At 37.6% G+C, this 14,335-nt stretch overlaps 1 protein-coding gene across 4 annotated transcripts in view; it reads right to left on the bottom strand.

Moving 5' to 3' along the window:
- The window catches only part of NR1H4 (nuclear receptor subfamily 1 group H member 4), a 74,917-nt gene that overhangs the window by 15,996 nt on the left and 44,586 nt on the right, over positions 1-14,335 (bottom strand). For 2 of the 4 annotated variants that reach the window (XM_030323487.1, XM_030323485.1), the window contains 5 exons: positions 10,404-10,556; positions 8,154-8,287; positions 5,981-6,079; positions 5,570-5,669; positions 1,744-1,890 (listed from right to left, as the gene is read on the bottom strand). In XM_030323487.1, the coding sequence (XP_030179347.1) occupies positions 1,744-1,890; positions 5,570-5,669; positions 5,981-6,079; positions 8,154-8,287; positions 10,404-10,556 (633 nt within the window). The remainder of the gene's footprint in view (positions 1-1,743; positions 1,891-5,569; positions 5,670-5,980; positions 6,080-8,153; positions 8,288-10,403; positions 10,557-14,335) is intronic. The other 2 variants (XM_030323488.1, XM_030323486.1) reach the window with 1 other exon arrangement.

The raw sequence follows: 14,335 nt of genomic DNA, 5'->3' as shown, positions 1-14,335 counted from the left end.
GTCTTCCTACTAGACTATAAGCTTCATAGGAGAAAGAACACATCTGATTCCTCTCTTTACTGCCTCCATAGTCGCTTGCCCTTAAGTACATGTTAAACTAGTAAATCAATGATATATACAAATAATGCATATTTTAAATGAATATTCTTTAAATCTATCAATAATGATAATTATACTTTCAGTGTTTAAAAAAACACAATGACTATGGGATGGCTGCTTTTAAAAAATAATTTCCAATTTTTCAATTATTTTTCTTATATAACAAATGCAGAACTTCCTAAAAACTTTCCTTCCAACCTCTGTTCTAAAACACTGATTTTATAAGTACCTAAACTTTGTTCTAGTCTTTCATAGAAGGATACTTTGGGAAGAAAGGATCTTGAGACATCATTTCTTCTCATTCATCTCTCCCCTCCCAACCCATATAGAAAGTATCTCAGGAAAACAAGCACTTATCCTATTTTAAGACTATTTTATCCTATTTTAAGACTATTTTATCCTATTTTAAGATAAACTGCACAGAATTCCAGGAAATTTATTGCAATGTCTCTTAACCCTTTCTGTCGCAGTATTCCTCCATAATAAGTTCAACTCATACTATTATTTCATTTTGTCTCTTGAGAGACATGTAGCATAGTGGCTTAGACACACAGCTTCTGAAGTCAGACTTCCTGTCTGTCTCTGGGAAAGTTATTAACCACTCTCTGTGTCAGTTTCCTTATCGATAAATTTTGAATAATAATGGTACTTATTTCATAAGACTTTGCAAGATTCTGATGAAATCATGTATGTAAATTATTTAGAACAGTGTCTAAAACCTAATGATAATGATATATAAATTAAATGATATATAAATGTTGCTATTAGTAATTCTTTTTATTTTGCCTTGAATAGAGATGGATAATAGTTTGAGTCACAGTCTTTCATACATGAAGATTTTGAACAAGTGAATCTTTTTTTCAACTGAATAATCCCAACTCCTTTATGCTATGTTTTTCTATCTAATTTTCCAAACTTCTAAAAATTCCTCCTTTGGCCCTTAATCTTAGTATAGGACAAAGAGTATTTTTAGTATTTTGCTACTACAAGGACATGTGAAGCAACCCTCTAAAAGCCTCATCTAAGGGCACCTGAGTGGCTCAATCGGTTAAGCGTAAGACTTGAGCTCAGACTTCATCTCGGGTCGTGATCTCACTGTTCATGAGTGTGAGCCCCACATCAGGCTCTGTGCTGACAGCCCAGAGCCTGGAGCTTTCTTCAGATTCTGTGACTCCCTCTCTCTCCACCCTTGCCCCACTCACACTCTATCTTGTCTCTCTCTCAAAAATAAATAAATATTTGGGGCGCCTGGGTGGCGCAGTCGGTTGAGCGTCTGACTTCAGCCAGGTCACGATCTTGCGGTCCGTGAGTTCGAGCCCCGCGTCAGGCTCTGGGCTGATGGCTCAGAGCCTGGAGCCTGTTTCCGATTCTGTGTCTCCCTCTCTCTCTGCCCCTCCCCCGTTCATGCTCTGTCTCTCTCTGTCCCAAAAATAAATAAACGTTGAAAAAAAATTTTTTTAAATAAATAAATATTTAAAAAATTAAAAACAAAAAGCCTCATCTATTTAACACATATCTTTTTAGAGTCATTCACCATACTAGTCACAATGCGAATGTAACTTTGCATAAGATAGGTAAGAAGCCTGCCTTCATGGAATGCTTACTTGCAGGAGCAAACTCTTTACCATTAACCAAATCACATACCACTCCTCCGAATTCTTTCTTCCAATAGGTCAGCATGTCCAGCTGGAAGCTTCTTATTGAAAATCTCAGCTGAACGGAGGAACATAGCTTCTACTGCAGACCCTTTCAGCAAAGCAATTTGATCTTCATGGTCCAAAGTCTGAAATCCTGGATGAAGATGATAATCAAATCAAGTATCAAGGAACTGTGAATGCTATATAACAATATTTCATCATCATTATCATCCCCATTGATAAAACATTTCCATAAAGTTATTTTGTAATTGTTTTAAGATTGGGTAGTCAGGTTGAGTCACTAAAAATCGATTTTTCTGTCCCAAATAGAAGCTGACTTTTATCTTATTGAGTAGGATTTGTTGTACAAGTTGGGTAAAAAAGAATGTCCTATCCACACCAAAAATACATATAATGGCAGTAAAGGCTGATTCAGATAAAGTAACTCAGAAGTTAGAAGCAAACAGATTCTCTTTTAGCCATTATATTAGTCACATCTGGTGATACAGGGTCAACTCTGAAGAATGGAAGCATCCACAGACCAGAAAAAAATCTTTACATGTATCCAGCCGTGGGAAGGAATTGACAACCTGAAGGAATATAACACCACTTGGAAAATCCAAAGTCCTTATCCAGGCTTGTATGCCACAGTCTCCAGCAGCCTCTCTGACATCATTTCCTCCTCTTCCTTTCTCTCACTCACTGTGTTCCAGCCACACTGACTCATGGCCCTGCTGTGAACATACAAGTTTGCTTTGCCTCAGGAGTAAATGCCCTTCCCCAGCTATCCAAATGCTTTACTACCCCCACTATATGCAGAGACCCTATATTCAAGGTGACCCTACTAAAATAATACTACTCCCCATAACTCACTAGCCCCTATCTGCTTTATTTTTTTAATGTTTATTTATTTATTTTTGATAGAAAGTGTGTGATCAGGGGAGGGGTAGAGAGGGAGACAGAGAATCTGAAGCAGAGTCCACACTGTTAGTACAGAGCCTGACGCAAGGTTCGAACTCATGGACGCAAGCTGAAGTCAGACACTTAACCAACTGAGCCACCCATTAACCCCACTAGTTGCTTTGTTTTTACTCATAGAATTTACCACTACCTGACATAAATTTATCTGCATATTTGTTCATCGTTTGCCACCTCAAATAGAGTATAAACTTCATGAGGGCAGAGACTTTGCCTGTTTTGTTCACTTTTGTATCCCCAGTACCTGGCAAATAATTGATATCCAAGACTTATTTGTTGAATAATTGGATAACTGAATAAATAGGAAACAAACATAAGCTCCTATGCACATGTATACATACACATAACACACTTATGAAGATAAACTAATACCATCAGGGTCCAGATGGCTTAGAAAAGTATTAAATAGAAATGGGAGTTTAGAGAAGAGAGTAATGTTAAGGTTTAAGAATCACTATCTTAGGGGTGCCTGGGTGGCCCAATCATTTTAGGCATCCCATTCTTGATTTTTGCCCAGGTCATTATCTCAGGGTTCATGAGATCGAGCCCCGCATCATTTGTTAGGCCCTACTGACAGCATGCAACCTGCTTGGGAAATTCTCCCCCTCCCTCCCTCTAACTAACTAACTAACTAACTAACTAGATAGATAGATAGATAGATAAATAAATAAATAAATAAATAAATAAATAAATAAATAAATAATTCAACTTAAAAAAAAAAAGAATCACTATCTCAGAGCTCCTTTGAAGGCAGAAGCCATTCCTGCAGGGTCTCCAGCACCCTGGACAGTGTCTGGCACAGGTCATGCACCATGAACTACAAAATGAAATGATTCATCTCTTTAACCCACACGATTTCCTTATTGGTATTATATCACTATTACTGTTATTTTTATTAATGTTGTCATTTCCATAATTACTGTTAAAATATTAATTTTAACTATATTACTAGTACTGTTAAAATTTCTTTCTCAGGAGTTTTGGTCTTTTATTTCCTATTGTATTTTTTTTTCCTTCTGTTTTCTCATTTTTAAAAGTTTATTTTTAAGTAATCTCTACAGCCAACATGGGGCTTGAAACTCACAACCCCAAGATCGAGTCACATGTTCTCCCAACTGAGCCAGCCAGGTCCCCCTGCTTGACTCATTAAACACACATTAATTATACTCTTTCTTCCCCCTCAGGAACTAGTCTAAGCACTGGAAATAAAAAGATGTGTTAGATATTGCTATTGCTTTCAGATAAGCTACCTTTTATGAACAAGATTTTTTTCTTCAATTATTTTGTGGTTCAAGACCAATAGACCATTTGAACTGAAAACCTCTCTTTTCACAAACAACCAAAAATATATTTCTCCCTTTCCCAATTCCTCCTCCCACACCTTTCACTCTTGTATAATCTTGTTTTTGATCAAGATTCCCCTCACCTTAATTAGCATATAACAAATTAAGTTCCTCTTTCATTGTAATAAAGAAATGAGAGAATATTAATGTTAAAATGAAAATGAGAACTTCCTCCTCACATTTTATGAGTTTATGTAGGCTTATGTCTATTCATGACACTTTAATAAAATAATAGCATGATGCTGGCCAAAGAAGACAAATTAACCTAATTAAAATCTTACATCAGAATTTACCTTCTATAATTTAATATTACAGTGCTGTGCTGTTATACAAGGTATTTATTATACTCTTCCAGTGCCTGGCTAGCTCAGTCGCTAGAGCATGAGACTCTTATTATACTCTTCCAGATCATAGAATTCTATTGTACTAATATATTTTTAAAACACCGAAACAACTTAAATCTATTGGCTGAGATAGCATTGATAATGTAGCCAAAGGAATTGGGAAGCTGAGAGATACGAATCTTGAATTCCAGTTTCTGTACTGGCCCCATCCAAATGACTATAGATAAATTCCTCTCCCTTGTCCTACAATATATTGTTCAGTAAGCTCTACTGATTTTTGAATCTCTCTTCATTTTGTTTCCTCTTCCATCTCCCAGTGCTGTTGCTTTATTTCAAGCCTTCTGCCTTGACTGGTGCAGTGGCATCCTAAATGATCCTAAATGATGCCTCTGGTCCCTCCTCGTTCAAATTCATCTTATACAAAACGGAACAAGTCATATCTGTATTAGCATAAATCCCATCACTTCCCTCTCAATATAAACAACAACAAAAAACCACCAAAAACTCTTTACCATTCAGGGGATGAAAATTAAATTCTTTACTTAAGCCCTTGTTAATTTGACACCAACTTAACCTTATGCCTAACCAAGGAGTCTACCACATTATGCTGTGGCCACATTGAATTTTTCCATCTCTAATAATCCTATTTTTGTCCATGCCTCATTATATTTTCACAAGTAGATCTCTCGACTTGGAAGGTTCCTTCTATTCCATACCACCAGGACAACTCCGTTTTCTTTTAGACCCAATTAAAATATGATTTTCTTTGAGGTCTCCCTGTCTTTCTCAGGTACAAATAGCAACAACTTCCTCTCTGTTCAAACAGCACTTTGTATATAATATTTTTATTATAGCCTTTCTTAAATCACTTCCCTTGAAGACACTAGCTACATGCTTAGTATAGAATACGTATCAACAAGTGCTTGTTAAATGAATAAATGCATGAATGACAACTTCACAAAGTCTCAATTTCTTAGTCTATCAATCTGGAAAAATTATTATAAGTGATTTGAAATATCCTATCTGGCTCTAACCATTCATGTCTATAGTAGTTAGACATATTAATTTAAATCAGATGTGAGATAATTTCTACTTTATGACCAACAGACCTGACTTTCTCAGTGTCACAAGAATATTGCACAGTATAGCATATACATGTAAAAAATACCTGGAAGTTTTTTTGTGAATTCTACGAGAATCTGTACATGACTGGTAGCCATTTCAGTTAAAATGAGAAAATTTTCTTCTGCACTGAATTCTTCTTTTAACTAAATTTTAAGAAGAAAAGCAAATGATTAATAAGTAGATAAAAGGATAAATCAAACACAAAATCATTAGACTAAAGAATAAGATTTGGATAATAAAATTTAAGATCGAGCTTATATTTTTCAGTTCCTTGGAGAGCAGTTACTATTACCAAGATAGATATGAAACGTCTGTTCTTTGTCTAATGCTGCTAAAAGTTTAAATGCATAACTTAAATTCTCAGCTCTAATTATTTCAAAGTAACAAATTCATATATAATTTATATAGAAAATATTAACTTTCAACCTATGCATTTTTAGATATTTGTACGTACAATTTTATTTGTTATTTCCTGAGGCATCCTCTGTTTGCTATATGAATCCATAATATAATGAAGAAGATTCTGTTGATCTGGGGTGAGTTCAGTTTTCTCCTACACTGGCAAAAAAATAAAAGGTATTAGGGAGGGTGGTTGTAATGTACTTTTCCTATATGCACATTCATCTGGAGTAAACTAATCTCAGAAATTATTGATAAAAGCCCTAAATATGGCAGGAACTATGCACTCTGATACAGTGTGCACTGTAATGGCTTACTCTGGGTCCTTGGTCAAGCATATCACAATTCACTAAATGGGTCCCAAATTGTTCATTTTTCTATCTGTAAAATAGGGATAACAAAATATTCATTTCATGTATATCTTGGGGATAGAGAATAGTCTAGATTTGAACCCTATCAACCCCATTCATAGAGAAGTTCAGTGAAAGTTCAAGGTTTAGTCACTAAGGAAAAGTTCCCACATATAAAATAGAGAATCCAATTAAGAGCATTCATATAGGGCAGGAGTTGACAAACTATGGCCCATCTACCAAATCTACCTGACTCTACTGGAACACAACCACGTTCATTTGTTTATGTGTTATATACGCTACTTCTACACTAAAATAGCAGAGTTCAATAGTTGTCATGGAAACCTTGTAGCCAAAGCCTAAAATATCTGACCGTTTACAGAAAAAAAAAAAATGTTTACCTAGCTCTGAAATAGAAAGTCATCAATCTGGACAATTCAGACACCAACTATCACTTTCTCCTTTACTAGCACATTTTGAAGAGTGTGGATAATTGTGTCAGCTCTTTGCTTCCTTATACCAAAAAGTGTTATTGATGAAGTACTATGGCGAAATAACACTTTGATATACAATTATTTTTTTCTCAAATGAATGCAAAATACTATACTTGGAAAACTAAATGTGGATGAAGTTTTCCTTGTTAGTAGTACAACCAATATTAAGAAGAGTGACTGAAATAATCATGGATTTTTGTTTTCTCAACTAATGGCAAATTAAAGTTCCTCCATATACCCTGTGGATTATCACAATGTGTTTAGTTAATCATCCAAGATGCTGTTCCTCTATTTTGTCTCAAGTTGTTCAAAGAACTTCTTGCATAAGAAATTTGAGCATAAGAAAATTGTGAATTCATTGGGAAAGGCTTCTCTCTGTTGTTCCACAGATGTGTATCCACCCAATTTTACCCATTGATAGGGACTAATCAGCAAACCTCTACTGAGTACATCTCCTTCCCACTGTAGGCCTCCCTTCTCAATGACAGGAAAAAGAAAAAGGTCATCAAAACTCAACCTGAAAAATCCATTCTATACACTGAACTAATTCTACTGGCAACCTCTTGGTAGTAGGAGTGGAATGGAGCCAGAGAAATGGAGAGCTTTCACTTTTTTACCTGATTAACTGCTATTATTTGAGTTTCTAGACCAAAGCAGGTATTACTTTCTTGATTAAAAAGAAAACTATTTAATACACAATTGAAATGAAATTCTGCTTGTGGCTGTGGCTCTAATTTTAAAGCCTCCCAACCAGATCACTGATGTGGATAACAAAGGCAAAAGAAATATAGAAAAAATTAAATTTCCTTTGCAGCCCATTGACAAGTACTTGGGACAGGCAAGGTAACCTTCCTCCAGGAACTCAACTGCCTCAATGTTAATACTTCACTAGAGGCAAAAGGCAACCTTTGCTTGACATTAGCCCGACCTCCAGGATCCTGTAAGTCTTCTTTAACATATAAAAATCCCTTTGGAAACTTCCTTTATCTCTACCCACCCCCAAAGATATACGTTAGCAATCAACCTCCAAGCATTTGCCCACTGATATACATCTGAAGGGTCTCATGACAAGGGTTTACTAGACAATATAAATGACCCCTGGAGATCCTGGACACTTGCTTACAAATTCCTTAGAGACTAACGTTATCTCTAACCCTCTCCCAACTTGAAAGTGTATAATCAGTCATTTCTCATAATCCCAGTGCTGCTCTTTGTGCCCACAGGTCCTGTCCCCATGCTTTAATAAAACCACCTTTTTTTGCACCAAAGACGTCTCAAGAGTTATTTGACTGTTCACTCCCAAGCTGCAACATTTCACATTAATCACTACATGCCAGAAGCTCAGCTCCTTCTGGCTTTAGCCGACATCATTGCATGGTATTACCCTGCATGACTTAGTCGTCGAGGTCACTTGTCGCAAATCTCGACCTTCACTGTCTTCATTAATGGTCTGATCTGCATGCTGCTTCACATTTTTTCTTAGCCGTTTAGATTTACACTGAATTTCAGTTAACAAGCCTGACAAAATAAAAAACAGAGACTTCACCATGAAGTTCTAGTGGGTGCGTGGTCATGAGGCAGCTGATGTGTAGTCTGCTCACATCTGTGCAATTTGGCACAGAGCTAATTCTAGCCCTTTTGAATTTTAAGACTTGGACTTGAACAAGAAATGTATCCCTCTGTGAGTCCCACTTTCTTCACTTGTAAAACAGAAGTAATATCTACCTAAGAGTTTTGTGTAGATTAAGTATAATTGGGTCTTCTTTGAAAAAATGTACTTTATATAAAGAATTTGTAATACCAAAGCATTGTAGAAATGCAAGATATTCAGTAAATAAAAAGGGAATGACACCCTCCCTATTCCTAGTCTAGTGGGCCCTGAAAGCTAGTGTTTCACAACTAATACTATTCTCATCCATGTTTACATAACTGTACCATAAAAAGCATATTCAGTTTCACATTAAACACACATAAGTAAACACGTGCTGTGTAAAACAAATGTCAACATCCTTCAGAGAAAATTTTTAAATCTCGTTAATTTTCAGAACTGTATAAATTATTTTTTAAATTTTTTTTTTAACGTTTATTTATTTTTGGGACAGAGAGAGACAGAGCATGAACGGGGGAGGGGCAGAGAGAGAGGGAGACACAGAATCGGAAACAGGCTCCAGGCTCTGAGCCATCAGCCCAGAGCCCGACGCGGGGCTCGAACTCACGGCCGCGAGATCGTGACCTGGCTGAAGTCGGACGCTTAACCGACTGCGCCACCCAGGCGCCCCCAGAACTGTATAAATTATTGAGGACATAGAGATGAAAGTAAGTCAAGGGGACTTTGAAATTTTCTTCTGAATAATTATGCAATATCATCATTAATTTACACTTAACAGAGCTATAAAAAATAATGCAAAACAATCTTCCATAGTCCCATTTAACCTCCATATTCTCCAATGTTAATGAGAAATTCCAGGAATTTCTTTGTCCAGGGCATTTATTTTACAAGATCAGATGAAAGCTCTGCATCTGTTACTGGACAAGTTTGTGTTCATAAATAATATGATAGACTTCTATAAGTGGAGTGTTGAAAAATGTCCTCAGTGCTTCCATTGGAACAAGTTCATATTTAAGTGATGAGCAACATGAACCATCCAGTATCAAAGTAAGCGTTTCCATTGCAGGATTGGATTCCAGCAGTCATCCCTCTTGCAGTCTCTTGTTTCATATGCTAAGAGGAGATAGTGATCATCTACTATAAAACTTTCATCCACCAGAGCTGGATTATTTACACTGACCTATTTTTCCCCCTCATGCACACATTATTTCTCTGGGTCCATCCCAGTTGCTTGTACAGTTTGGGAACAATAGAATTGGAGTCACCTTCCAAAGGCTTTTTATTCCATGTGGCATTCCCTCCCTGAATGTTATCATCCCCTTGGTGACATTTGTTTGTCATTTGTTTTTTGAGGAGGAATGGGCCATATCTCAAAATCTGAGTGGTCTGTAGAATTTGCAGAATGAAAAATTAATACATTATATACTAGCATGCATTCCAAATTGATGAAGATTATGGTTCCTCACAAAGCCAGCAGTTAATACAGTGTCTCTTTATCAGATCAAAGGGCCAAATTATATTAAAACTCACAGTAGTTAATTTCCTGTGTAAACCTATACAAATTGGTTCAAAGCTGCACTAAGAGAAGAAGGACTACTAATAAAATGACTTGGTTTAAAACTCTATTTAGACAATTCAGAGGCAGTTATACTTTATAAAGCATTCTTAATCTTTCCCACAACTGTGAATGTTTATGCTAATTAAACAATAAGAAAGATATTAAATCACATTTGGAGAAAACTTTTAGACTGCTATCATTCTTGGAAGCTACTGTAGATTAATGCCACCTCACTCCACATATGATTCCTTGCAACAATGAATAACAAAAAACTGTTTCTTTCAGGTGAACAAAATGCTCTTTAGCTGACACTTTGGACAATTTCAGTGGTTCATTACCCTTTTCAAGAACTTTGATGGCTTAGTAAATCCCTTCTTTAATATGTGAAGTACCATTCTAATCATGTGAGTTACCTGCCATCTGCCTCCTTAGATTTTTAGTGGAATTTAATTGCTTGATGTGAATACCTGTATACATACATTCAGCCAACATTCCCATCTCTTTGCATTTCCTTAGGCGACACTCTTGGCACTTTCTTCGCATGTACATGTCCATCACACAGTTGCCCCCATTTTTACACTTGTACACGGCATTTTTGGTAATGCTTCTCCTGAAGAAACCTGTGAAAGAAACACAGAAAGGAATAAAAACTATCCTAACAACTTCCACTCAGAAAAACATATTAGGATTAAGGGATGCCAGAGCATTTTCTCAGGAACCCGCGGCAAACACCCAGGCAATCTTCAGGTGGACTGGTGACAGATAACTTCAACTGCACTGTGACTTCCAGAAGCCTGCTCTTTTCAATCTCTATCTCAAAGATAAAGACGTGTTTGAACTGTAGCCTCTCTTAGAGAAAATCTTGCTTTTTTTTTTTTAAGAATGGTTACTTTCATTACATCTTTACTGGAAGACCATTGTGTTCCAGTGAGCTCTAGATGCTGGTGGTCCGAAGGTGAGTAAGTCATCCCTGCCCTCTTTGAGTTTACAGCCTAGTGGAGGGCAAAGCCATGCAAGCAATCAAACAAGTGAAATTAGGTGTTCCTGGTCTGTGCTGGGACAGAAGAGGGAGGGAGAATGGTCCGTTCTGGGTGAAGAGATCAGACTTGGAAGCAAGTGTTGTGCTAATCCTTGCAAAACAAGTTGCTGTTTACCAGGCAGACTGGGAGAGGTCACATTCAAGGTTTCAGTTCAGTTCTTAACATGCTCAGCCTGGTGCAGTAATACAAATGCCAATCTTGATTTAAAAGCAAACATCTCCCCTGAGACGGTGGAGCCACCATTGCCAGCCTGCAACAGTTAAGCTGCAGGTGGGGAGGGAACACAAATGCCTTTCTTTCAGTTTCTTTTTTCTCCCACTTTCTACTTTTACTCTTCATCCTCCACCTGGCTAACCATAATTTCTGACACTTCCAGACTCAAGGTGGAGTGTGAATAAGGAGAGGATTTGGGGAGGCATGGGAAGAAGTGACAGGAAAGTGCTTACTTGGCTGGCTTGTGCCCCGCAAGTTTCTGAAATTGACTCCTTCTCTCTTGGAGTTGGGTTCTTTAGAGAATGCCCACCACTGGGACCCATTCCTTTGCAAGTCCTCAATGAGGACAAGTACATCTCTATTCTAGCCCGGGGCTTCTATCTCCTTCTTCTGCATGTAGGAATTTGGCAATTCACCACCATCCTCTGTACTCTGGGTCCCTCCATGTTGCCTTCTTGTCATGAGCTGATGATAATGACCCCGTGCCAGCTTTTTTTGGTCCAGCAAACTGCTGGGAGGAGAAATCTCTCCCACTTACCCATAAGCAGTCAGCCACCATACCTCCTGCCCTTTCAACTTCTCAGGTGAAAGTCAGATGCCAGTCTCCTGTGTCCCTCAGCCGTAAAGGATACGTATCAATCTCCTCAAGGGATCCTATTGAAGACCCTTTCATTGCGCCTGGGGCAGGAGGGCCTCCTTACTGTATAGATTACACCTGAGAAGGGTGGGACACGTTCTCCTAATTCTCACAAAAGTACCATACTTTCAGTGGTGGTCCCCAAGGCAGACATCTGTATCCCATCTGCCCACTCCTTTGCAGTGGGGAATGGGATCTATAGCACACTAGTCACATGCTCCAAAATCTTTAAAGACTATACTCTAGAATTTCCAACTCCTGCACACTTCATACCTCAAACTAGGTGAGGTTTTAACCATTTCTTGACTACTGACTACAAGATGGGCTCACTTTGGATGTAGCTACTAGTGCCAAAACTGAGATAGCAAGAGTCTTTCCTATTTTAACAGCCTGTCAGAATAATAGCTAACATTTATTAAGCACTCACTAGCTTTTGTTCTATTTCACCTGTATTTAGTTATTTAAACTCCATATCAATTTTATGACGAAGATAATATTATATGTCCCCATATTACAGCATGTGGGGAAAACGCACAGAGAAATTAAGCATTTTGGCCATGATCACATGGTTAATAAGTGGATTAGGAGGATTCAAACCCAGGCAGTCATGGACCAAAGGCCACACTCCCAACCACTATATCATAATTGTCTCTCTTAGGTTACAAGAGAATAGAATAACAATATTAAGTACCTACCACCTGAAAGCTACATTCTCCAACCTGGGAGACGTCCAGATAAATAAGACAACCCTTGTCCTCAGAGTTTCCAACTTAGAAGACAGAGAAGAAGTACATTTACAGCATAATATAAGATAGAGTGATAGGATAGCTAATTAAGTAATAAATAATTGGAATGTAGATGAAAAAGTGATCATTTCAAGGCCACATTATATGCTTATGAACATACTGTCACATTCAGAGGAGGCAGCAATTCCATCACAGACATGGAGATTTGTATATTTGTTATGACAATTTTTCCTGCAGAAGGCAATAAAAATTTGTTCTAGTAAAATAAATATGACAATGTCTCAACACCTAGAAATCAAGTGTCTTGAGAGGAAAAGGCATTATAGGGTCTAGGAATGGCCCTGATTAATTCCAGGTAGGGGAAATCAGAGAATTCAGGAAGGAGTAGAATTTGAGCTGGATGTTGAAGAATAAGTAGAGTTTTGAAAGATGGACTGTGAGGGAGGAAGCACAGTCTGGGAAATGAGAAAAGGCAACAAGTTATGGAAATTCCAGGGAAGAGTGGATAGTCTATTTTGGTGGAAGGGTAGAATGAAGGGAGAATTAGTGAGAGGTGGGTGAGGGCATGTAGTGGGACAGAATATAAATGCCCTTCAATGCCACAACTGAGTCTTTACCATGCAGAAAGAGAGAAACCATTAGAGGATTTTGGAAGAAGAGGGTGTGACCTAACCTCCATGTTGGGAAGAATCCTTGGTGCAAGGTGAAGAAAAGTGGACCAGCCCAGAGGTTATTAGTGCCTGAACTGGCTGGAGGGTGAGAAAAGAGAAGAGGAAAGGGAGGAACTCATGACTTGGTAACTAACTCAACATAAAAACAGAAGCAGAAGGAAAAGTTAGAGATAGCAAGGTTAAAAAAAAGTCATAGACTTGCTTGTGAAATTGTCAGCTGGTGTAACTTTCAGTAGGAAAGATCTTACCATTTTCCTAAATGTCAAATCCAACCACACAAAGTCTAAAAAAAGATTTTGTGCTTCAGATCAACATTGATATTGGGAGTGCAAATACCAAAGCATGTATTTTAAAAGAGACTCTAGGCAAGGGAAGGAAGGAAGGAAGGAAGGAAGGAAGGAAGGAAGGAAGGAAGGAAGGAAGGAAGGAAGGAAAAATGTATTTCCTGGTACCAAATCATTGAGCTCAATGACCGTATTAGTCGACCTGAGTCAGTCTTCCACAAATATTCAGCCCTTCCCAGGAATGATTCAATTTAAAACCACCATAGATACTGATAGCTCAATAGTTAACAGAAATAAACCTCCTTATTCCAAGATGAATCAAAGGAACAGTGCTAGGACAATTCTGCAGGTTTTTTTTTAACTCTGGTATTAACTGAGAAAGAAATCATTATCATCTCAATAGCTGAATTAATTAGCTTTCACTCTTAGGTGGCAACACAATACTATCATTATATCACTTAAATATGGGTACATATACTGTATTTATACTTATGCAAATCATCCATACACATACCTCTGCCTCTATCTTGTGCATATTTAACAATGCCCAGGAAAGTCATTTGAAAATGAATGGAAAGGAAATTTACTGAGGAACAGAGGCTTCCTGGTAATGAAAGATGAGTAGACAGACCTGGCATTGTCATCTGAGGAATGTGTAGTGCTGGGGGATTCCTGGAGAATGTCTATAGGATAGTAAAATGGATCCCTCAAATATGCATAATATTGCACATTCTGCTTCTCTGCTTCTTTATACAGATATAACTCACATACCATAGCCTATTCACAACTCCTATATACATATGTGTAA

Source organism: Lynx canadensis, chromosome B4, assembly GCF_007474595.2.
Source record: "Lynx canadensis isolate LIC74 chromosome B4, mLynCan4.pri.v2, whole genome shotgun sequence".
NCBI classification, from domain to species: domain Eukaryota; kingdom Metazoa; phylum Chordata; class Mammalia; order Carnivora; family Felidae; genus Lynx; species Lynx canadensis.
This window is presented reverse-complemented; position numbering and strand designations above follow the sequence as displayed.